Below are 24,832 nucleotides of genomic sequence, written 5' to 3'. Positions count from 1 at the left end.
AAAAATCCCCGAAAATTTGTGATTTTTTTTTAAATAAAATAGGACTTTTAAAAAATCATGAATATTTCAGAATTTATTAAACCCAGACGATGGAAAAGTCAGAATCTGAAAATCGGCATCTAGACCTGTCCAGGGTGCATATAAGTTAATGGGAGAAGTCCCAATGATTTTTTGATGTGCGCTGGGTTTCGTGCAATACCCCGAAGTTTTCGTTGTTTTCGGGTGAAAATTCCGGAAAATTCGTGAAGCTCGGATGAAAAAATTCGAAAAATCATCAGATTTTTTCCCGAAAAGCAAATTTTCGGGAAAATGTAATAAAAAATACCTGTAAAAAACCCGAGCAGATTTGATCAAGCAGAAAAATGTAGATAAAATTCGGACTTCGATAAATAACCCCCCTAGTCTACTAGAAAATCATGTAAACATTAAATAACCCAATAGAATTTCCTGCAATAAGGATGAATTATATCATAGCTAGGATTTAGTACAGGCTACTGTTTCATTATTACAAAGAAAAAGGAAATCCTTTTTAAAAATGTTAATTATTGTATAAGTGGAGCCTATGGGAGGTGACCTTCCCATAATTCAGAGCTTTCTAGATAACGGGTTTCCGGAGAACAGATCCTATACCTGTAATTGCAAGCACAACATATGAAAAGTCAAACTATTAGCACAATCTCTCCTTTATTGACCTGTGTTTATGTTATGTTGCCATTCTTCAGTGTCTGTACTATTATACACACACATACATATGGAGAGACACACACATATATATTTAGCTTTGAATGGTTAGTATGTCCCATCCTTTTGGCTTAAGTCACATGTGCGTTCTCTCCAACGCCAATCTGCCCGTTCAGTGAGCATTGATATTCAACTGTACATTAATGGACTGACATCCAGACAGACAGACATTTCCATCAGATAGAGGAAAAGGCCCATGTGACATTCCTGATTTCTCACTAAACACTAAAGAACGTGGTATTGTTCATATTTATAAAACAGTCGTTTCTCCCAATAGGCATACTTTAAGTAATGAAAACAATACACCGGCAATTTATGAGTGGATATATATATATTTTAAATCAAACAAAGAAAAAAAGCAAAACATTTTAAATATATTATTTCATTTCAGAAAAAGAACAAAATATTTCAAATGCTTACCAATAGAAATGCCAGACCTCTATGGCGTGCCACTAAGTATAAATACTTCTCTGTCAATGTATAGTGTATTTATATAATCATTTTGTATACAAGTGAACATTACAAACATTTCTCAAAAACATCTGCTTGTTCACGTTTAAGTCAGAGTCTGCTTCGATACCCAGCACCCGGGCATGTCTATGGGGATTGGAAAGTAATAGGGTAGTGAATGTGCAACAGCAGGGCTGTGTTGGTAGGATAAGGGATACAGACACTGGCAATAGAAAAAAAATGAAAGAAAATGAGGTTGAGATGCAAATGTATCCTTCTGTTATTCCCACAAAACATTACTTAAAGGTAAACTAAAGCAGAAGACAGAATTTTTGGGTAAACTCATACTAATTTGTGTCTAGTAGTTTTAAGAAAATAAAGAATTGGGCTTTTATTATTGAATGTACATGTATTGCATCCCACTGGAAAGTGCTATTTCTGTTCGAATTTTACTTTTTTCCCCGTTCTTTTCCCCATTCCTTGTATAAGTAGGAAATGCCCTACTTACCCTCTCCTATCAGCTATGAAGAAATCAGGACCACAAGAAATAATTTAGCATATTAAATATCTCCATAACAATAATCTCTCCAGCCGGTGGTGTTCATTTGTGGGAGACACCCAATCATGTTAACTCTCAAATGCTCCTCATCCTCTCAAACCCAGCCTGTTATCTGCCAAACTATGGCATTTATTATCAACTGAGCATGATATTAGTGATTGGAGGATGCAACTACTAACATACAAACTCTGTCTGTTTCCTTCATTGAGGCAACAACCTTCAAATAACTTTTTTTGACACTAAACCAAGTTTTATCAGTTTTTTCCTTCTGTTTGAATGGATAGAGACCTGCTGGAGGCCACTTATGATCCACCTACAGACCTACCTACTCCACATGCAGTGTAAGGAAACTCTGCTTTCTCCATTGAGCTCTAGTCATTTGTAACTACACCCAGTACTGGTATGAGTTATGTACGGTTTGATGTTGATCTAGAAAAGTAGTTCATTGTTTTTTGGTTTTTTTTTTAGAACCATGAATTCTGGTTTTGTTTGTATTTAATAAAAGAACACAGTGACAATATTACAAGGAATATGACAATGTTCTAAATGAACTTTCCACTTGATGTGTCTTTTACAGCTGCTCATGGTTAAAAGTCCTCAATGAAATGTCATTCGGTCTTTGGTTCAGGCTTCACCGTACAGCCAAGATGAAGGCCAATCCTGCAAGGCCAAAGCCAGCTGCTGCCATTAAAGCATTGGAAATGGTGCTGTTCTCCTGGGCCCGCTGAGTCCTCTTTTTAGCAAAGTATTTGCAGAAACCGTCCTAAAGATTAGAAGAATATTCATTTTAGCATCATATTCCAAACTTATATAACAGAAAACGAAAGGGACATTAACAAGGGTGTTATGAAATGTTCAGTGCATCCAAACATCTGCTTTTCAGTATGGATTCTAAGGGATAAATAAATGAATTGTGTAGTGCTAAAATCTGCAGCCCATCACTGTGTACTGGATCTGCTAAGGGGCCTTCCTTAAGCTGAAATTTGTATTAAAGGGGGTTTTCACTTTTGAGTTAGCTTTTAGCATGATATAGAGAGTGATATTCTGAGACAATTTGCAGTTGTTTTTTTTTTCAACTATTCAAAAAGAAACAATGAAGACCAATTGAAAAGATGCTTGGAATTGGCCATTCTATAACATACTAAAAGTTAACGTAAAGGTGAACCACCCCTGTAAAGCAATAGTCAGACATGGCGACACTATGTCATTTCATAATGTATTTCAAAAACACCAGAGATTCAGAGATGCATGAGACATAAACACACAGTACTACTATGTTATTCAATAGTCAGAACCAGCAGTGAATGTAGAGACAAGCAAGGGTTTATACACTGCTTTGAATGATGTTTTCTTTCATTAGGTAACATTTTGGGCAACTGATGTACAAATGAGGCTAGAGGGCTGCGAGCTTTAGCCCTTTGTGCTGAATAAAAAGTTCTGAAGTTGTAGCAGATTTCAATTGGGCATAATCCGCTATGAATGACGCTGGCTCCAGATGGCTATGTTTAAATTGACTTGGCAGAGACTATGCAAACATATTTATACCCTCAATTCCGGAACTCTGCTCTTTACAATTATTTGTGCAAACATATATTTCATGCCTGGCAGTTTAACTGCTTCCTTACCAAACTTGAAAGCAAACATCCCCCTTGTATCAGTAATTGGAATAATGTATCATAGTAACTTTCACTTTAACCTTCTACTCTGGTTCAGCAGTCACTGATGGGCATAAATTTGCACCACCCTTCAGGCAAGGGAATAAATGGAGGGAGAGCCTCATTTCTCAGTAGAAATACAGAGAAACCTAAACCTACACCAATCCTAGGAGGTCTGGATGCAGTTTATGTTGTAAGACAAAACTAGCAAACCACAATTGTTCTGCATAAGATGAATTCTAAATCACAAGTTGTATTAAACAATCTCATTGTTAAAGGGGAAGTTCATCTTTACATTAACTTTTAGTATGATGTAGCTGGACCTATTCTAAATGAATTTTTCATTGCCCTTTTATTATTAATTTTGTATGGTTTTTAAATTATTAGTCTTTCGACATGCAGCTGAATATGCTGTATGGTTGTTAGGGTAACTGACACTGGCAACCAAAAACAACAGTGACTGTGAAGCCTTTTTTTCTCATTGCTCTGCTATTCGTTTCCATTTCCAAATTGTTTCCTGGCGGCCAGGACAACTAACCCCTAGAAACCAGATAGCAGTTTGAATTCCAAGCTTGAGAGCAGCACAACAAAATGTAAACGATCAAAAACTACAAATAAAACGTTGAACGATTATATTTTTTAAAAAAAATTCATATGTGCACTCCATAATAGTATGAATTAAATGGTGCACATCCCCTTTCATGTTAGTTCCTAATATTATCTTATCCTAATGCTTTCTAAATACATATGCTTTGTAATGTTATTTCTACTTTTTTTTATTACTTTTTATTCAGGGCTCTCCTATTCATATTCCAGTCTCTTATTCAAATCAATACATGGTTACTATGATTATTGGGACCCTAGCAACCAGACTGCTGAAATGGCAAACTGGAGAGCTGCTGAATAAAAAGCTAAATAACTCAGAAACCACGATTAATAAAAAGGCAAACAATTGCAAATTGTCTCAGAAAACAACCTCTTTGAATCACGGATCTCATTCAGGTACTAATCTACAGGCCTCCAAGAATAATGGAAGTTGTAGTTCAGCCACACAAGAGTCAGATAAACTGCTTAATATTTTTTCAGTTTCTAGTAAGGGATTTTACAATGTATACGATCATGTCTAATATGATAGCACTTTAACTATCCCAAGACTGTAGAACTATACAGAGCTTCTTTAGAAACGAGTGGGGTGTGCGCTAACAGCAAGGAATGTATTTGCTATTACTATTCAGTGAATGTTGCAAGGCTCCTAATATAAAATATCTCTTAGCACACAGTGATTCCCTTTGTCTGGCTGAACATTTTGTTCAGTGCTAAATACACCCAAATGTTATTCTATGGTTACTATGGACACACGATGAGCAATTTCCTCCCAAACTGCTTTGTTTTCATATTGTGGTCCAGTGAACTGGGAGCATAGAGCACAGCATTAAAGTGGAAAGAACTGGAAGTCATGTGACCCTGTATTAGTCATGTCCCTGCTGTGTGGGCTACTGTCAGCCTGTCAAAGCCCAGGCATGTAAAGCAGAGCCAGGCACACACACACGTATCTTTTACCCACTCACTACCAGCTGGAAATTTCCACTATTCTAATGGTCTGTGACAAACAGGAACAAATCAGATGTCAATTAAAAATAAAATATTGTACTTTCCCAGCCTTTAGCAGTTAGTGGAAAAGTCCCATTTGTACAGATTGTACAGAATATCTGTCTAATCAATGAAGAAGAAACAAATCTAGAGAATGTGCCTGGGTATTTACACGTGTATTTGTACATATCATTAGTGACATGTAAAGAATGTGCTGCACAGGGGTGCCAGTTATTTCTGCTGGATGGTTCCATGATAGGCTATTGCAGGGGGGTATTTCATTCACCCCCCCCCCCCCCACAGGCTGCAGTAGGGCAGCTCCACAATCCTTATTTGTGTTACTGAGAATCACTGTTGGGTGAATTGAAATGACTGCAAGATGAATCATATCCAGCAGGAAATGAAAGGTGACTGGTCACTTACATGAAGTGGAATGAGCCATTCATTAGCCTTACAACATACCTGTCTCTGAACACCCCCCCCACACACACACACACAAATCTTTCATTTTTAATAAATCCTATTTATGAGGCAGAAAGGCAGAGATTAAAGGTAGAGATTGAAGACAAATGTTCCTACCCAGCCTCCGATAGTGATCAGCCAGTCCTTGTGTTCCACTGCCAGGAAGTGGCTCAGCACCTCGGCCAGCTCCTCGGGGGTCCCAGCCTTGCGCTCCCCTCTCTGTTGTGTCAAGAACCCGGCGAAGCCAATCAGAGCCACGGCTCGACCCCAGTTAAGTCCCCCGTCCAAAGGCATCTGAGCTGCTACAGTCCTTAGAATGGTGGCGGGTTCTGCAGTGATTTGATCGCAGCGACTTTCAATGGGGGAGCGATTGGGCTCCATGGACTCACTGACCACCCTGAGTAGGGTCTGAGCGGCGGGACTGAGCGGCGACTCATCGTGCGGACTGATACAGCGTCGGAGAAACTCCTCCAGCACCGCACGGGTCTCCTCTTCCATTCGGTCAGTCATACTGAGAAGGCAGAACGAGCTCAATGGAATGTGTCCATGTACTTTATAATAGGCACCGCCCCTGCGCACGCCCACACGCACGGGATTCACAGCTCTCGCTCGCACTCTGGGCTCTTGTGCTGTGATATGTGATGTGATATGTGATGTGATGCTCAGCCGAGCCCCTTATATCTCTCATTTCCTCTTTTATGACGCCGCACCCAGTGCAATTGGAATACCCAGTGAATTTCCGATTTGTATGATCTAAGGAAGTGCCAGTGGCGTGCCCTGATCCCCAGTACTAGACCCCGGCCGCCGCTCGTACTATCGCTGCTTCTATTCCTCTCACTGACGTCACCCTACATGAGATAAGCAGCGACTATACTAAAGCCCAACGGGTCACCATAGGGATGAGGGCTCCCTTATTGCCGCTACATTGATACTAACTGCAACTGGCTGATTTAAAGGCAACACAACCAATCAGGTCTGGACTGAGATTCAAAATAGCCCCTGCCATTTCAGATACACAGAGGCCCAGACAGGCCACACAGCAGCCCAATATATAGTGACTGTCTATGGCAATTTACAGCAGCCTTTTCTGGTATTTGCCAGAAGCCACAGATTGCCAGTCCCGGCCTGCAACTAATTTATTTGTAGGAATTACACCCTGCCAATAAAAGTCCAACATTAGAGGCTTTGGCTGTATCTATTATACAGGCTGATGATTATTATCTCCATACTTGCCTTTGCGTTTGTTATATTGGTTGTCCCTTAGCCAACTGCCCCCCACTGGTCGACTTTGGTACTGCATATGGAACTTCTTTAACCTTTTCGCTGCCAGACCATTTAGCTGATTTGGTACTTTTATTGCCAGACCATTTTTGAACATTTTGTACTCTCAGTTTAACCAGGAAAACAATATATGTTTTTTTTTTTCAGGACAACCTGAGCTTTCAAAATATGCTAGAATTTTTGTGTAATTCCACTTCTGTAAAAAAATATAGGCTTCAAAGTGCCTAATAAAATTTTAAAAATCATGTTTCACATAGTACAATTACATATATCAGTAACATCATTTATTTTATGTACGAGAACACAGCAGATCTGGAAAGGTCTATGTCTCCTGAACGCGGCAATACCAAATATATATAGTTTTATGGAGATATAGATCAAAATCTACAAGCAGTACACTAGCAAATTTCCAAAGCACCGTTCCACAAAACGGCATACTTCTGATTTCAAGGCCAAACATTCCACTAACAGCAGGTTCACCTAGAAAACCATATATTTTCAGAAAGTGCACATTCCACCAAATCTAAATTGGGTATGCATGTCTTTCTACCACAAAGTACCAAGCCGCAAATCTTTCCTAAATTTGGCAATTTTGGGGACATTTCCAAAAATCACCTCAAAACTTCCACCCTGCAGCATCTTATATCGAACATACCATTAGTAATCAAGACAAATGACCCCAAATATGAAAGCCTGGGGTCTGCTGAACAGTTTGATGTCCAATATGTATAGGTGTACCTAAGCACGTGGAATATAGGGGCCTCATATTGAAGAACCCCCCATTTGGTCTATCATTTCAGGTACTGCAAAATCAACACATTTACATCATTTTGGGGTGGGCAAAGGTAGAAAAAAGTAGATGCATACCCAATCTCAAATGGGTAATTATGTCTATCTACTCCAAACTACCTTACTGCAAAGCTACGCTAAAGGCAGTGGTTTTTATGACATTTCTGAAAATTGTCTAAAAATATTGCAATTGGCCGCATTTATCTCACCCAATTTCTTACATACAATTGTAAAACACCCTAAATATCAACGCCAAGGGTCTACTGAACAGTTTGATGCCCAATGTGCATAGATATACCAAAGCAGCTGGCATTTGCGGACCCCCAAAAAATTAGTGTATTTGAATTTTCTCCGCTGTGTTTTCGCCTTCTCTGAAGAATGACACATGACTGTGTATTATTTGCCAAAAGACCCTCCTAACAACACATAGACCCCCAAAACCATATATGTTTGGAAAGTACACATTCTGACGAATCTAAAATGGGTAATTATGTCTATCTACGCCAAACTACCTTACTGCAAAGCTTCGCTAAAGGCAGCAGTTTTTATGACATTTTCTGAAAAGTATCTAAAAATATTGCAATTGGCCACATTTGTCTCACCCAATTTGTTACATACAATTGTAAAACACCCTAAATATTGATGCCAAGGGTCTACTGAACAGTTTGATGCCCAATGTGCATAGATATACCAAAGCAGCTGGCATGTGCAGACCCCCAAAACATTTGTGTATTTGAATTTTCTCCGCTGTCTTTTCGCCTTCTGTGAACATAGACCAGTGACTGTGTATTGTGCCACAAGACCCCCAAAATCATATATTTTTGTAAAGTACACATTCTGTACTTCTACAGAATGTGTTTATTTGTTTATTGAAGAAACACACTAACGTTTCGGCTTTGAGAAAGGCTGGTGAACAGTGTGTTTCTTCAATAAACAAGTTTGAACATACGTAAGACCTGTGAATGCGGCTTCTTCAGGGGAATATCGAGTGGATTGTTGGTGGCGTGCACCCAGGCAGCGTTGAGCGTTGCATCGTGAGTGCTGATTATAAATAAATATATATATACACACAAATAGGTGTACAGTGCTATTAGACTACATACTTTCTCTAAACACACAGGGATGTTCCTATGGCTGCGTTATTAAAAAGTAATTATTTCAACACTTCCCCCGTAGTGACGCCAGGAACAGACTGTTCCTCTTTAAGGAAATACCAGTGAGAGGTGCAGTGCAGGACACTGTGACGTCACACTATGTTGTCAAAGCAACAATTACACACTCTACTAGTGAGCTCCTAGTACAATGCCATTAATACTCTGTGTTTGATTCCCAGTTCAGACCCCTTAGAAACTATAAGAGTTTGCAATTCATTATACTAAATGGCTGGAAAAAAGCAGCAATAAAATACCACTGCGTGTGACCCACTTCCCTTTTATAATGCATTATTTAGAATAGTGTTAATTTTTGTGTATGAGACCAGGCTCAAGCCTGCTGGGCACATTATAGGTTTTATCATGCACTGTAAAGGAACATTATGTCCCCTGTGTTGTAGGCATGACAACAGAGTTAAGGGATACAAAAGCAATGGTTACATATATAAATACATAATAATTTACATAATAAATATGCCCCATGTCTACACTTGGCACTAACCAATGTAAGGTTGGGATATTGGTATATGTTAATACATCTTTGGGGGCACTTTTGGCTATAGAGTGTACTTTGAGGTACCTTTGAGACAGTGATTGTTCAATATAAAGTATAATTATCAACCCAAACTAGCGGGGTCACCATGTTGTGAATAATTTGAGGTACTGAGTTTTGGGCTATGGTTATGCAGTGTCGGTGCTATGCATACTTTAATAAGAAACGTATTGCCTGTTGGGTGTCTTTACCTTGGGGCCCAAAACTTTATCCTGGCTGCAGAAGGCTCACTAAAACAAGTGTCAGAAAACAGAGGTTGTCTATATGACACATACTCCTGGGACAGGTGTGTCAATCTGTCACCCTTGTGTAGTTGTAGAACTTTCACTCCCAGCTCTCCCAGGACAAAATCAGAATGTTTTCAAAAGATGTGACAACATCGGTTCACTGTTGTAAAATATTTATTTGTACATTTCTCCATCTAGGGTAACATATAATAGCTTTAAAATAAATATCATATGAATCAATACATCCCAAAGACCTACTTTATACAACAGTGGTGAAACAAAAGACAAAAAAAAAAAATGACCTAAGAGTTCATTCTAGTGCAATTGTATTGGTTACGTTGCTTTCTATTTATAAAGGCAGTACTGCAATCTAATTTCCATTATCTCTCCTTAGTGTAAAATGTATATTTAACTGACTACTCATGGCTCACTATTCTAGGGGGCAAAAACAGACCCTTGCACATACTTGCATTCCCAGGCTTCAATTTTCTGACTGTTGCACATTATAGATCAGAGGTACCAGAGGCTTACTAAAAAGTTAAAGACAGAAGACTCAGGGCTGCTCAGTGTAGTTGAACTATCCTACAGAGCAGTACCCTTAATAGTGACCATGTGTGTCAGAATGACTGATGTCTCATTACAGTACAGGTATGGGACCTGTATTGCCTGATTCTGTCTCATGAACTATACACTTAGTTCTCAATGCCTTTATTTCTGCATGGTATAAGCATCTATGGCCAACACCGTTGTTGGTCATTAGGAACAGACATTCGAAATCCATGTGACTATGAAACACTGTGTCACGCTGGGTAACCAGCCATGGGTCTTCTGTGTGTAAAGAAATTAAGTGCAGGGGGTACATTTTGGTGCTCAATAAAAACACACTCACTAAGCATGTCTATTAACCACATTTGTTGGGCCATAATTCATGACATGAAATGCTGTGGACCAAACAGACACAGTGGGGCAAATTCACTGACCTCCGAAAATTCACCAGCGACAGCTTCGCTCACAGCTCAATACTTCGGCAGGCGTAGATTCGCCAGGACAACGCTAATTCACTAAAATCCAAAGTTGCGTCCAGGGTGCCGAACGATGGCGAAGTTGCGCTAGCGTTACTGCACCAAGCAAAGCAAAGTTGCGCTGGCGTTGGCTAATTTGCATATGATGGGAAGTGAAAGTTCAATGGACGTATATGTGGCAGCAAATACATTACACTACACAAGCCCGGGAAACCTTAATAAAATAAAATTGTTATAATGCCCTACACATGAGCCCAGTGTATAGTTTATGTGCCATATGTTAGGAAATGTAGGGGGAAAGCCGGTTACCCAAAAAAAAAGCTCTTTTTCAGCCTATCACCCTGAAAAAGGAAAAGACGCTAGTGTTTTTTGGGACTTAAACTTTTCAACTATTTTTTTTAGGAACTCCTATCTACTCTATTGCACTTCGCCTGGTCTGAGGTAGTGAAGGCAAGTCTGGCGCAAGAGGTAACGCTCAGTAAAATCTGCATCTTAGTGAATTTGCATAGTTACGTGCATTCACCAGAGCGCAAAGTTGCCAGGCGTTAAAGAGCAAATTACCGATAGTCTATTTCCTTCGCTAGCGAATTTTCGTCCCACGTTAGTCACTTCGCCCTTTTGTAAATTTGCCCCAGTGTATTTTATGGTTAAAGTGGGGCATGCGTAAAGTAGTTACAAATAATAATTAAGTGCATGGGAATAAATATATTTTATATGTTATGGGCATGTCAAATACACACCAATATAGTTATTGGGAAATACAACGAGCTGTAGGGCTAAAAGTCTGACATGTCTTCTTTAATGACTATCAATAACACTGATTCATTCTGCCTACCATACTATTATATATATATATATATATATATATATATATATATATATATATATATATATATATATATATATATATATATATATATATATATATATATATATATATATAGGATATGTCTGAGGCAGCTATCTGCAATATGTAGCTCTCCACCTATATCAGATCTACAGCTTCCAGAATTTGGAAAGTCATTCATTTGTCTAGGAGTTTGGCTCTTCTTATTAGAGATGTAGCAACATTTTGTACTGCATTTTAAGTCTCTGCATTTTAAGTATGCAATGAATAGACTTTTTTTTTTATCACTGAGCAACAGTCTTCTTCTTCAGGGGGCTTTCTAATACCTGCACATGTTCTGTGTGTATTCATACTATAAAACGTAGCCCTGTGCAGTTTGCTATGCTTAGCCATTTCACACAGTAGAATTGTTATACACAGTAGAATCACATTATACAGATGCAATGCTGGCAACACATACAAAGTGAGTGAAAGCTCATTTAGTTATATTAAAATACAGCAGTAGCCAATGTCTAAGCAGAATGTATCATGCATTTGTCACCCTAATAACTGCCCACCAGCAAATATGTGGAAAATGGCCATGCTTCCAGACAAATGCCCCAGTCATATTCTTAACCAGCTGTAATCTATATCACAAAAATATATGTACAGGACCTATAGATGTGTCAGTACCACTTTAAGAGATGTTACCCTTTCTAATTGCAAAACAACTTTGAAAACAAATGCCCAGTTAATTAATATTTGGCCCAAAAGGGGCAAACCAATGTCCTGTCATGTGTAATTAAATACAAATGTTAGTAGGTAGTGTTGCACAGCTAGAACGTACGACAGAGATATGACCAAGCTGATATGTTTTAGAAACCAGCAGCATTTCATGATCTGTGCCCTGCAGTACATTTGCCTTGACAGTGTATATAATCTACAGCAATACATTTATCACATCCTTTGCAGTTTGCTTCTTGTGAAAAGGGGGGCACAAGGCTCAAGCCCAGATCTGTAGAGATTGGAAAAAAAAAATGCAATGTATTGTTAGGAAATGGCGAGTTAAATACAGTTCTTATTTACTATACATGTCTGTATCTTTGAGCATTCTTATGCCTCCCTATGTGCCGGATTCTAAGCACCAACATCCACTTATTTCCCTTGCTCTGCTGGATAGCATCAAAAAACTGACCCACACCATCAGATTTAAAATGCCCATGTATAAATCCCATGAGCAGTGATGAAACATTTCTTTTGTTTACTTTTCTTTGTAGAAAAGTAGAAAGTGCACTTTCCCACCACTTCTCATAGTTCCTTGTGAGTGGAATATCCTTATCTAGCAAACATGGCAGAACATCCTGAGTGGATAATTTATTGCACTATAAACTGAGCATACTGACATAACATATGGGGAACTCCTGAGATGGTTACAGGAGAACTGTAAAGAAGAGAAAAGTAAGCCATAAAAAATGATAACAGTTAAAGTGAAGCCTTGTGGGTTGTTTGGTTGCTCGGTCAGTGTCTCGGACAACCAGCTAGCAATTTCAGTTGCAATCCGAAAAATGCATTCAAATTAAACAGCAGCTTAGAATAGGTGCAACTTTAACAGCAGGTTTAAGGAGAGGTTTAGGCTGATGGCACACAGGGTGCTTTGTTACCCACAGGAAATTACAAACGATTGAAAACACATCGCCATCATGTATGTACATGTAGACATGTCAATACCAACACACGTTCATTTTTTGTGTGCCTTGTGTGTCATTGCCCTAAAAGTCCTCCAACATACACACTATCTGGCAAGCTGTGCCCTGGGTTCTGGTCGCTGTTGATTCGATGATCCCCCAAAACCAAAGCTTTCATATACATGTATAGTTTCTAAAGCACAGAGCTTTGCATATATGGATAACATTCCTCTTTCATATAACTACAGATTTGCATAATTCAGCATTGCACCGCTACTTTCTCATAGTAAAAACTCCTGTACTCATTGTATTATCTTCCTGACATACTTAGCATCAAGACGTTATTTTACACGCGTGTGTATCCGCATAGCTATGTATGTACACTATGTTCTGCCCCAAGCTTGAAACTGTACACAGAGCATTTCCTCTATTTCTCAAATTTAGCGGCAAAGCATAACTGTTAAATTGTGCAGTTAGTGACATTTATTCAGTGTAATGCTATCAAGCATATTAAAGGTGCATAACACTGGCTATTGTGTTCGATATTTATGTTAATAGAACATTGCAGGTTATTCATGTGGGTGGAGCTTTTCTAATCCAGAATTCCAGACGATACCCTATTATTGATTCTGAATACTGCTGTATGGACAAGATTCTACTATAAAAATTTCACTCTAGGGGGTAATTTACAAAGTAATAGTATAGTAAAATTGTTGTAGTTAGTTGTAAGTTAGAACTAAACCACCCCTGCAATTTTTTTTGTTTTATCCCCAGTGCACAGACTTGTTGGTGATCAGCGACCAAGTACATGTCTGTTGGTCACACTCCTACTCCCCGATCACTATGCAAACTGGGGTAGACTGGTAGGAGCCTCCATTCAGATTCCCTGTTTCGTTCACTTACCCTTAAAGTATGATCCCATGATCCTGAACAGAAAGCAGTTCCATCTGGCGAAACACGCAAAGTGCTGACTCTGTTTTCATGGCCAAATAAAATGGATACTCGTGATCCTTTAAGAACATCCCACACATTTATTGTGTAGTCATTATATCCGGCAAACAGCAAACGGCCTGAAAAAATCCAAGACATTAATCATTAATTGCATAATGTGAATGGAAACAAGGTCTTGCTAAATAAAAAAAAGATATATAAAATAATATATATATATATATATATATATATATATATATATATATATATATATATATATATATATATATATATATATACACTCCTGATTGGAGTACTTGCACCTTGGTTGGTGCAAGTACTCCACAGTAGGGCTAAGGGGGGGGGTGCAGGTTTGTGGTCTGCATTTGTAATTGCTGATGAAGTGCAGTAAGTACAGTAGACTTGGTGCTTTCCAACATTAGGACAGCACTGCCAAGACAATGTTTGCTTTGGCTGTATTTTCACTTTAAATATTGAGAACTAACCAAATGCAATTTGGTGTGTTAATTATTAAAACATTCCGACAATTTCTCTCGTGCAGACATTCTAACTTAATAAATATTTTTAAAGCTGCCCTTTTTCACGTGTTAAATTTTTTTTTCAAATGAAATGAAATATAAAAATATAAAATTCTTGGCAGTGTAAAAAACACCTGGCAATTGAATAACTGATAAAATGGCCTTCCTGCTATTGTCCAAATCACATACAGTATGGAAATATGATGCTGGCATAGTTACACTGGGTGAGGTAGGGCGGAAAGAATTTTATTATAGACTATACAGATTCATTTCCACTAAGTACCCTGTGAAGTTTACTGTTCCCATGATTAGAATATACAGCAAGAAAATCTCTCCACATTAGATGGTGGAATTAGAAACAGCTGTAAATTTTGTTCCCGAATGAGACTTCTGCTTTTATAACTCTTCATATACTGAACGTGACTAATTGTCGATTAGTTGCTATGGGTTATAATTACTTCAGTAATTGCTATCATTCACTAGAGGATCATGAACTAAAATCACACACACACACAATGTTTATGAACAGACACAATCTTTAATGCACACCGCCAGCACAAGGGCTGCATGATTCATTGCAGAGAAGTCAACTAACCCTATGCCATTAGGTAGATAATGTGAGAGAAAAAGAAAAGGATAGAAAAACCCACGCACTCTCAGATGAAATCAATTAAATAATATCTAAAATATACCGTGAACCAATCAATTAATATGAATTAAGTGCATGCGCTAAAATGGAATTAATTACTTTTTTTAAAAAAAAAAACCTTGTAATAAATTAATTAAATGTTAAGCAAATTTCAAACAGCCAATTCAAAAGGCATGTATGTATTCAAAATTACTAGTGCTAATGTAGTATCAAGATTATCCGGTGTACAATCAATTCAGGATGCTAATAACTTATAAAGTGCTACTGCTAAATTGATTGCAGTCTCAGACTGCTTGTGGTTCAAAATTGATAATATTTTAATAGTGCTTGTGCATTATACAATATAAACAAGAGGTAATTCATTTATCAAAAAAATAGTTAAAAAAGGATCCAGAGCCGTCATTCAAGAAACATTGCGTAGGAAAAGGAAAATAGTGTAGAGGTGGCGAAGTCCCAAAGAAACTGCTGCCTATTAAATTTCTAAGCCCTGGGACCCCACACGGGGAGGAAGTAGTACACTGAGGACTGTGGTCTCGTTATTACATAACCTATCTCATTTGAAGAGCTAAGATTCCCTAAAAAACCACAAATCCACCAGTGCCAGAGACATAATAGGACCAGCCTATAGGCGTTTCAAAATTCAGTTAAAATTCTCCAAAATATTCGAGTAAATGAAAAGAATCTAGGTAATATTAAAATTATGAAGAAGGCTCTGTCGACGCATTTTGCTAATAAGCTTTGTCAAGGCAAAAAAAGACTGCCTTCCTCCCTTGTTATTAGGTAGATAATGATCACGTAATTCTTAATAGGTGAGGGGGAGGCATGTAGGTGTCCCCTCCACTTTCCCTCTACCTGTCCTAACTTGTACATGTGCATGTTAGAGAATGCCAGGAGGTGCAGCACACATAGGGACCCTATATTTGGGCAGCCTTTAAAGGGCAAGTCAACCCCCAAAATTGTCCAAAAAAGAAGACACAATTCTAAGTAACTTTGCAAAATACATTTCTGCACAAAGTTGTGGATTTTTGATCTGGCTCTCTGTGCATAGACCAGACACACTGGCAATCTGTGGGTTCTGCCAAATGCAGAGCTGCTATAAGGTCCCATAGAAAGTCAGTATTTAGTGGGCTGGTGGGGGCAGATTGGGCCTCTATGTGGGCTGATTGGGCATCTGTGTACCTGAAATGCCAGGGCCTATTTTAATTCTCAGTCCGGACCTGGCAGAGACCATCAATCCCGGTGGAGCATGTGATCTGTAAGTCAGCAATAAAGGGAGTGCTCATGCGCCCCTTAGTGCTCCAGCATTTTTTGACTTTTTTTTAGAGCTCCTGCACTCTCGCCCTTTAGCTCTCCTGCACTTGTGCCCCCTAAGGTCTCATGTTCAGAATGCAACATTATCTCCCTAATGGTTTTCCCTTCATACTTTGTCCAGGGCTATCTATAAAGGAAAATGTCAGAGGAGCAGCCATAACTCCAAGAATATAAGGACAGCAAAAGTTTTCACACAAAATCACCAGCTTTTTGGTCTTGCAGAGCAAATAGCCTTTTTCCCCAAAACACAACCTAACTTAGGGCCCTTACTCACGGGCGTTTGAAGCTGCGTTTCCCTGCTTTCCAGTTATATGCGTTCAGCCACAGGGGAGTGCAGGAGTAGACGCGCTGAATTCTTTTCAATGCGGCTGTACTCACACAGACGCATGTAAGCGAAGAACGCAGGTTGGGACGCAGCATGTTGCATTTTACCTGCGTTCGGCGCTTACATGCGTCTGTGTGAGTACAGCCGCATTGAAAAGAATTCAGCGCGTCTACTCCTGCGCTCCCCTGTGGCTGAACGCATGAAACCAGAACGCAGGGGATCACAGCTTCAAACACTCGTGAGTAAGGACCCTTAGAGAGTGGTTGCAGCATGCAGTAACATTTATTGCACGCTGCAACTAGCCAGCATCCACCACCCCAAATACCAACCGAACCACCCAACCTCTAGGTGGTATGCATGGGCTTCTGTCTAATATTGTAAGGGTGTATACAGTACCTTAAAATGATAGGTCTCAGCTTTAATTTAATGTGTTTTAGACTAAGAGCATAAGGGCATAGCCAGTTGTGTGAAAGTGTATTCCTTCTCTTCAGATCTATATTTGAACCATACTGTTGCAATAAATTTAGTGTTCTCAGTGGTCATAAAAATGTAACACTTCATTTTGGCATTACTGTTCATGGGAGCAGCCTCTGTGAATATTAGGGAATATTATATACATTTAATGAACTGTGCTTTAATATTAAACCATGGTTGTATGCTATTGCAAATAGAATATTTCTCCCTTTAATGATATTTAAGCAGAGTGATAGACAAAGTGTAAGCAGCTCTGATACATTTCCATGAGGCGAGTTTAAAGCAGTGCACAGAAGGGGCTGCCCACGATGTGGCTACATTACTTTAGGACTCGTCCTGTTGACAGCTGTTTTCATATCTGGAGCAGAAGTGCTGACTGGCAGCAAATACTAAAGATAGGTTTACTGAGTGATGATCTCAAAGCAGAAAAGCCAAGTGAGCAGGAATATGGGAAAACAAGCAGAGGCCCAGCAGACTGTGCTGACAAAGAAAGCTTAATTGCTGTTGTCAGTTTTCCAGCAGAGCAAATTAAAGAGTTTGCACATTCCAATTTATACAGGGCAAGAGCAAGACTGCTAACAGAAATGGCACTGTGTTCTCTGGATCAAACAGGACTGAGGTATCCTACACATTATCTTGTATTTAATTACTGAGTAGTCATTATAGGAATTTATTTAACAACAGGAGAAGTAAAAAGCCTGTATCATGTAGATGCAATGTTATAATAAAAAAAGCTCCTGTGAATTAGAGACAATATATTGAACACTATGCATGCCAAATTTGCACCTCTCATGCTGTATAGATTTGTAGTCTAACACCAGTGTGAGGGATGCAGGCTGAACAACATAAGTTACTGACAAAAAACTCTTGACTTACCACTAAGAGAAAAATCCACACTGGAAGCTCCAAAAATGATGCTTTCTTTGGAATAAATGGCCACTTCTCTATCAGCCCGAAGATCGTACAGTCGGCACTGCAAGTACAACACCATTAAGCAGCATTATAGGAACAGCACCTCCCCATGGTTAGAGTGACAGATAATAAATAACTATTCAAAATTTCAGATGCATATTCATTTACAATTTTTAAAATGACTTTGGCCTAATGTCTCACTACAAATTTTTGAATTACAACTCATTATTTTTTATACAAATATGACAATATCCCATTATCAGCCAGCCACCCTATGTCAGCATGACATGTTTTTTTTTGGATATTACTTTTCAGAATTGTAATTTAACGAATAAAACAATAGTTAACACTTGTCACTGTGCCAAGCACTTAGAATAACTGAGTAAAGTGTCATATCCTAGTCAATGGGAATGACAGCAAATCTGGGACATGGGTGCAAAGGTCATCTGCAAAGGACAGACGGAAATAAGCACCCCTCCTGCTTACTTGTTTCCAGTAATTGGATACATTCCTGGCATTTCGTTTCTGCATTTTATCACAGAAATATGTGAGATTAAAAAAAAAAACTCCATGTGGTATAAAGCTAAGATGCCATAGGGGGAACTTCTCTGTGTACTTCAATATTTTGCAGAGTAAAGAAAATATATATTTAACAATTTTCTATAAATACTAACCTCACTAATAAACCTCAGTAAAAAAGGCATTAGGATTGCCCAGTTACAGTAACTTATAGTAACCAATAAGCTTTTATGCAGATGACCAGTATTTCCTGCTGATTGGTTGGTATGGGTGCAAACCTGGAAACACTTAGGGGGTTATTTACTGAATTGAACTCGATTTGTTTTGGTCAAGGTTTTTTGGGCAAAAACTCGAATTTTAGATGAAAAAAAAAATTGAATTTTTCAAGATTTATTAGAATCCGAAAAAACTGTTGAGATCAAGTAGAACAATGGTAGATGTCCCTTTTACAATTTGAAGTTATCGTGAACTGCGCTAGATTTCGTCCGATAATCCGAAAAAGTGAGGTTTTTGGGCAATAACTCATAAAAATAGAGCTATTCTGGAGTCAAATCTGAAAAATCTGTGCAATTTGGGCTTTTGCTCAATTTTGGGAGACATAGATTGAAGAAATTACCAAACACACAGGGGCGAGTGTAGCGGGACGAACCCCTGTAACGTGAAATAAACACGCACTCGCCTCCGTGTGTTTGGTAATTTCTTCAATCTATGTATATTGGAGAGGTGCCGACCTCTTATCCAAACACAGGGCGTAATTCTTGGAGAGGCTGGGGAAAATAGGAATCGTCTCTACATGGTCTATGTAATTCTGTAATTTGGAGCTTTCTGGATAACGGGTTTCCATATAACGGATCCCATACCTGTATGTGAAGAATTCTTCAGACAATAGTATGGTAACTCACATTCCTTTCTTTTTTTGTATGTTTTCAAATTATTATTTTTTCTATAATTCTATGCCTTGGAATTTAAACTGCTATCTGGTTGCCAAGGCTTACTTACCATAGCAACCAGAAATCAGACAGGAAGTCAAAATATGATTATGAGGTGCTTTAAACAGAAAAGCAAGAAATTAAAAACTAGAATAACAATAAAACTAAAGCCTCACAGTCAATGTTTATTTTTGGGGGGCTGGGGTCATGCAAAATAATGAAGATAAAGGAAATCAGCATATAAAAGGTGCATCTATAAGTCTGTATTTTTCTATTGAGTAGCTGCCAGATTGAAAATGTAACTTTTAGGTCATTTCTGTGCATTCTAGGCTGAGCTATTTGTAGTCTTTAATCAAGCAAATCTGCTCCATAGGCAGCTAAAGGTCACCTACACTGTTTGCACAATGTCTTCCTTGGTGAGAACTCCAGTAGAATGGGATGAGTCTATAAGAACAGCAATGTTTTCTTTCTCACAGTGTAGTGGCAACAGAACAGCAGAGAATGTACCTGTTATGGTGAACTGGATGAATTATGTTGTTTGAAACCCCTGCATGTAAATATACCTTATCCCTTTGTGTCTGTTCTCCCTGTGTATGTTTCTGTCTGTGGCCTCTTCTTGCCCACTGCCTCCTCTGCCTGTCCCTTACTATATCATCATTTCCTTCTGCCACCCTTATTTCCTCAGTTTCTATTCTTCCGCTACCTCCTATCCTGTAATGCCTAGCAATCCTTGGCCTGCGTTCAGATAGGGCGAGTCATGACCATTCGGATGCTTCTGACACAAGAAACGCCTATTACAAAAGTAATAATGTGGCTAAATATCTGCCTGCGGTGGAAGTATTGTGAAGAGTGCAAAAGAACTCTGCAAGCTGGTGACTAATGGGAGAAACACTTCCAGCAGTTCCATTTCTTTCATATTTATTAACACTTTCATGTCAAGAAACTTTTGTGGACAGCCACCAAAGTGTTTTAAAAATGGACAAACTAATCAAGGGAAATTAATGTGACAGATTATGTTCTCCTGTTTTGAGCAGTCAAACAACATTCTGTTCTGTGGTGTGTTAGAGCTGTGCGCTAACACCCCACTCAATCATTTATTACCCAAAGAAAATTGCATGGATGAGGTTAAAAGAAAAGATTGTTAAGCCTGAAATTTTTTAACAGACCTGTAAGCATCATTACCACTTAATACAACCCTAATAACAAAATATTATGTGCTGTATAGATGCAAGAACCTACCGAGGCATCATCTGAACCAGAAGCAAATGCATCTCCACTTGGGTAGTATCTGGGGGGAAAGAGCAAATACTATTGTTAAATTCATATAAGAGAGCTGCACTGCTGCTTTACAGAGCTAGGACTGACCTCAGCCAAGGCCCTATCTGCAAGGAGTTTCTATGTTCTCCCTGTGTCTATGGGTTTCCTGTAATCCAGTTTCCTCCCACACTCCAAACCATACAAGTAGAATAATTGGCTCCTATAGAATTGATCATAGTGTGTGTGTGTGACTGTGATAGGGCTCTTAGTAAGTTCCACTGGCACAGGGACAAACAAAAAGCTACATTTTGTATTTGACATACTCCTTGATTAAGCCCTGAACTGACTACTTGAGTACTATGCTTTGGTATAGTAATAGGATTATGTGTGCTGAGATTTCAGCATGTCTTCAGACTTAAACATACACATATTTCCATATTTCCATTGGTATAACATGTAGCTGTGATGCAACTATATGGGGCACATTTACTCGAGTGAAGGAATAGAATAAAAAATTATTCGAAATTCGAACGTTTTTTTTGGCTACTTCGACCTTCAACTACGACTTTCAATCGAACGATTCCAACTAAAAATCGTTCGACTATTCGACCATTCGATAGTCGAAGTATTGTCTCTTTAAAAAAAACTACGACCACCTACTTCGCCACCTAAAACCTACCGAGTATCAATGTTAGCCTATGGGGAAGGTCCCCATAGGCTTTCTAGCCAATGTATGATCGAAGGAAAATCGTTCGATTCGAAGGATTTAATCGAACGAATAGCGCTAAATCCTTCAACGTCGATATTCGAAGTCGAAGGATTTAACTTCGACGGTCGAATATCGAGGGTTAATTAACCCTCGATATTCGACCCTAAGTAAATGTGCCCCTATGTGTTGGTATTTAGGCATTTGATATGGAATCTCCCACTCGTGCGTAAATGCAAAGAAAGAGAAGTATGCACATACAAATATGAAATATGCTCCACTAACTTTCTGCTTAAGAGGAAATAAAGTCATGGTACATTCCCCTCTGAAGGCTAAATGTATAGCAGGAACCTGTTCTGATACCTGATGCCATACGTATAACAGGAATAAGCTGAATTTATATTTAGGCAAAGCAAACACAGAGCATGGTAAAGGACTGACCTGACACTGTTTATGTCAGACTCGTGGGTTTCAAACGATTGGATGCACTGCCCTGTCCGCATGTCCCATACCATTGCCTTTTTGTCACAGCCCTAAATAGAAAATGACACACACAAACAACTGTAAAGAGAGAAATCATCTGGATCCAGTCTCCTAGTGCTTTTCTGTACCAGGAAATCCAACACCTCTTGCAATTCTAACTTACTGATGGACAGAAACATTCACACGGCCCCAGGGGAGACACACTAATGGACAGATATACTGTTTTTAGAAGTAGGCTTTCCCTGAGATAATAATGTACAAGTACATATCCATTCTACAGAGCTGCAGTACTGTATGGTGTTGGTCAAGGTGTTCTTCTTTAGTAACAGAAGAGGGGTGTTCATACCACTAAACTAGTAGCCTTGTGGTCAGCAATGTGGGATGTTATCCTTATCCTTACTACCTGTTGTACCCTTGTCACTGTTTGCTTTCATGGATTTTTGCTGTTTTGCCATGGTAATGTATTTATTTCTTTAAAACTACAGAGAGAGAGAGAAAAAAAAAACAGATTTCATAGATTATGTCTGAAACTTAGAATTTAAAGATTCTCTCTGAAACCCATTGCAGGTACGGGATCTGTTACCCAGAATGCTCAGGACCTGGGGTCTTCCAGATAACAGACCATTCTGTAATTTAAATTTTCATACCTTAAGGGGCAGATTTGTCAAGGGTCAAATTTCGAGGTCATGGGAGTTTTTTTAAACTCTCCATCAACTCAAAATTCGAATAAAAAAAAGACCAACCAAAATGTATTAAAATTTTTTTTTTTTTTAAATTCGAGTGAATAAGCTGTATTCGATCGTTCGAATCTAATTTGGATCGTATTCGATCTAATTAGATTCAAGTATTTGAAAAAAAAAAAAACTTTGATTTCTCAAAGTCCACCAAATAGGTTCCAGGAGGTCCCTCATAGGCTAAAACAAAATTTCTGCATGTTTTAGATGGCGAATAGTCAAAGTCGAATTTATAAAGATACATGATAAAATTCGATATTCTAATTTTTAATTTTTATTTAAATTGAATGAATTTATTTCCTAGTCAAAGTACACTAAAATTAGCTCGATATTCAAATTTAAAAATTCAAATTTTCAATTCGACCCTTGATAAATCTGCCCCTGAGTCTACTAGAAAATCATGTACACATAAAACAAACCCAACAGGCTGGTTTTGCTTCCAATAAGGATAAATTATATCTTAGTTTGGATAAAGTACAAGGTACTTTTTTATTATTACAGAGAAAAAGGAAATCATTTTTAAACAAATTTGGATTGTTTGGATAAAATGGAGTCTAAGAGAAATGGCCTTTCTGTAATTCTGAGCTTTCTGGATAACGGATCCCATACCTGTATCAGTACAGAATTTAGTGCCCTTAACATAGTGGTTCCCAAACTGTGCGGCTGGCAGTGGCAAGGGGGCTCAGCCTATTTGCCAGTTTGGTTGAGATATGGGGAGATCATGGGGCGCATTCCCTAGCCGGCGAAAATTCGCCAGTGATGGCTACGCAGCCATCGCAACACTTCGCCCAACGTAAATTTGCTAGGACAATACCAATTCACTAAAGTGCGAAGTTGCGTCCAGGGTGCCGAACGCTGTCGAATTTTCACTAGGATTACTTCGGCAATCAAAGTGAAGATGCGCTAGTGTTGCCTAATGTGCATACGGCAGGAATGATAAAGTTAGTGGACGTATATGTTACAGCAAATACATTACATTACACAAGTCCAGGGAACCTTAATAAAGACAATAGAGTTGTTATAATGCCCTACACATGAGCCCACTGTATATTTTATGTGCCATATGTTAGAAAATGGAGGGGGGAACACGGTTACCCAAAAAAAAAATTTACAAACTTTGCAGCCTATCACTCAGAAAAAAAGGAAAAGATGCCAGTGCTTTTTGGGACGTCCTATGCATTCCATTGCACTTAGCCTAGTCTGAGCTGGCGAAAGGCAAGTCTAGCGAATGAGGTAACGTTCAGTAAAATCCGCATCTTAGTGAATTTGCGGCGTTAAGTCCGTTTGCCAGTGCGAAACAATGCCAGTGTCTATCTCATTCGCTACCGAAGTGACGCCTGCACCTGTAAGAAAATTGGCGAAGTTCCGAAATGACGTCACGCTGCCCAATTTTCACTAGCGTTAGTCCCTTCGCCCCATGTATTTGATCAAGTTATTGCAGAAAGACCAACATAAAGATAACTAAAGCCGCCCATAGATGCAAAGATCCTTGAACGATTGGACTTATTAGACTTCCCCATCTCCCAACCTGCCACTAACCTTTCAGATTAAATAAAGTAGTAAAAGAACAGATCAGCTGATGTTGTGCCCCCGACAGCAATTGCATGAAAGTTATATCCGACAAAAGCTAGTGACAGTCTCCCACTGATATCGTCAGATCGACAAAACAAGCAGAGATATTATTGGCAGCCGGCAGAAATTTTGGCATGGCACGACAAATGTCGGGACACTCCACACACGATTCGAAAATCGTACTAATCGAGGACTCGTACAATCGGATCTTTGCGTCTATGGCCAGCTTTAGGTTGAGATGTGGGGAGAACACCGATCTGCTGTACTAGATATAGGGCTATGCTCAGTTTAAATTAAAAAAAAATGTATCTCAAGGTTTATAACATATAACAGGAACTCATTTGTCTCCAGTTCCCACGTACAAGGCTAGCTATACTAACTACTACAGAAACAGCTAAAAGAGGAAATAAAGGGGAACAGATATTGTGTAGGATGTGTGGGGAGGTGATTGTTATAAAGAAAAGAAACCAGTGAAAATTTGCAAAAAGAAAGAAACCAGGG

At 38.8% G+C, this 24,832-nt stretch overlaps 2 protein-coding genes across 2 annotated transcripts in view; both read right to left on the bottom strand.

Moving 5' to 3' along the window:
• Positions 1-2,227: 2,227 nt before the first annotated feature.
• bcl2l10.L (BCL2 like 10 L homeolog) lies at positions 2,228-6,369 on the bottom strand. Its single transcript, XM_018253073.2, has 2 exons — positions 5,575-6,369; positions 2,228-2,513 (listed from the first exon to the last, which is right to left on the bottom strand). The coding sequence occupies exons 1-2, from the start codon at positions 5,965-5,967 to the stop codon at positions 2,382-2,384; spliced, it is 525 nt and encodes a 174-aa protein (XP_018108562.1). The 5' UTR covers positions 5,968-6,369; the 3' UTR covers positions 2,228-2,381.
• A 4,805-nt stretch (positions 6,370-11,174) lies between these two features.
• LOC108711385 (guanine nucleotide-binding protein subunit beta-5) overlaps positions 11,175-24,832 on the bottom strand; it is a 28,060-nt gene continuing 14,402 nt past the window's right edge. The window contains exons 9-13 of the mRNA XM_041586775.1: positions 21,984-22,075; positions 20,819-20,867; positions 18,096-18,192; positions 13,895-14,061; positions 11,175-12,321 (exon numbers count right to left, since the gene is read on the bottom strand). Coding sequence (XP_041442709.1) covers positions 12,310-12,321; positions 13,895-14,061; positions 18,096-18,192; positions 20,819-20,867; positions 21,984-22,075 — 417 coding nt within the window. The 3' untranslated portion in view covers positions 11,175-12,309. The remainder of the gene's footprint in view (positions 12,322-13,894; positions 14,062-18,095; positions 18,193-20,818; positions 20,868-21,983; positions 22,076-24,832) is intronic.

Source organism: Xenopus laevis, chromosome 3L, assembly GCF_017654675.1.
Source record: "Xenopus laevis strain J_2021 chromosome 3L, Xenopus_laevis_v10.1, whole genome shotgun sequence".
Lineage (NCBI taxonomy): Eukaryota > Metazoa > Chordata > Amphibia > Anura > Pipidae > Xenopus > Xenopus laevis.
This window is presented reverse-complemented; position numbering and strand designations above follow the sequence as displayed.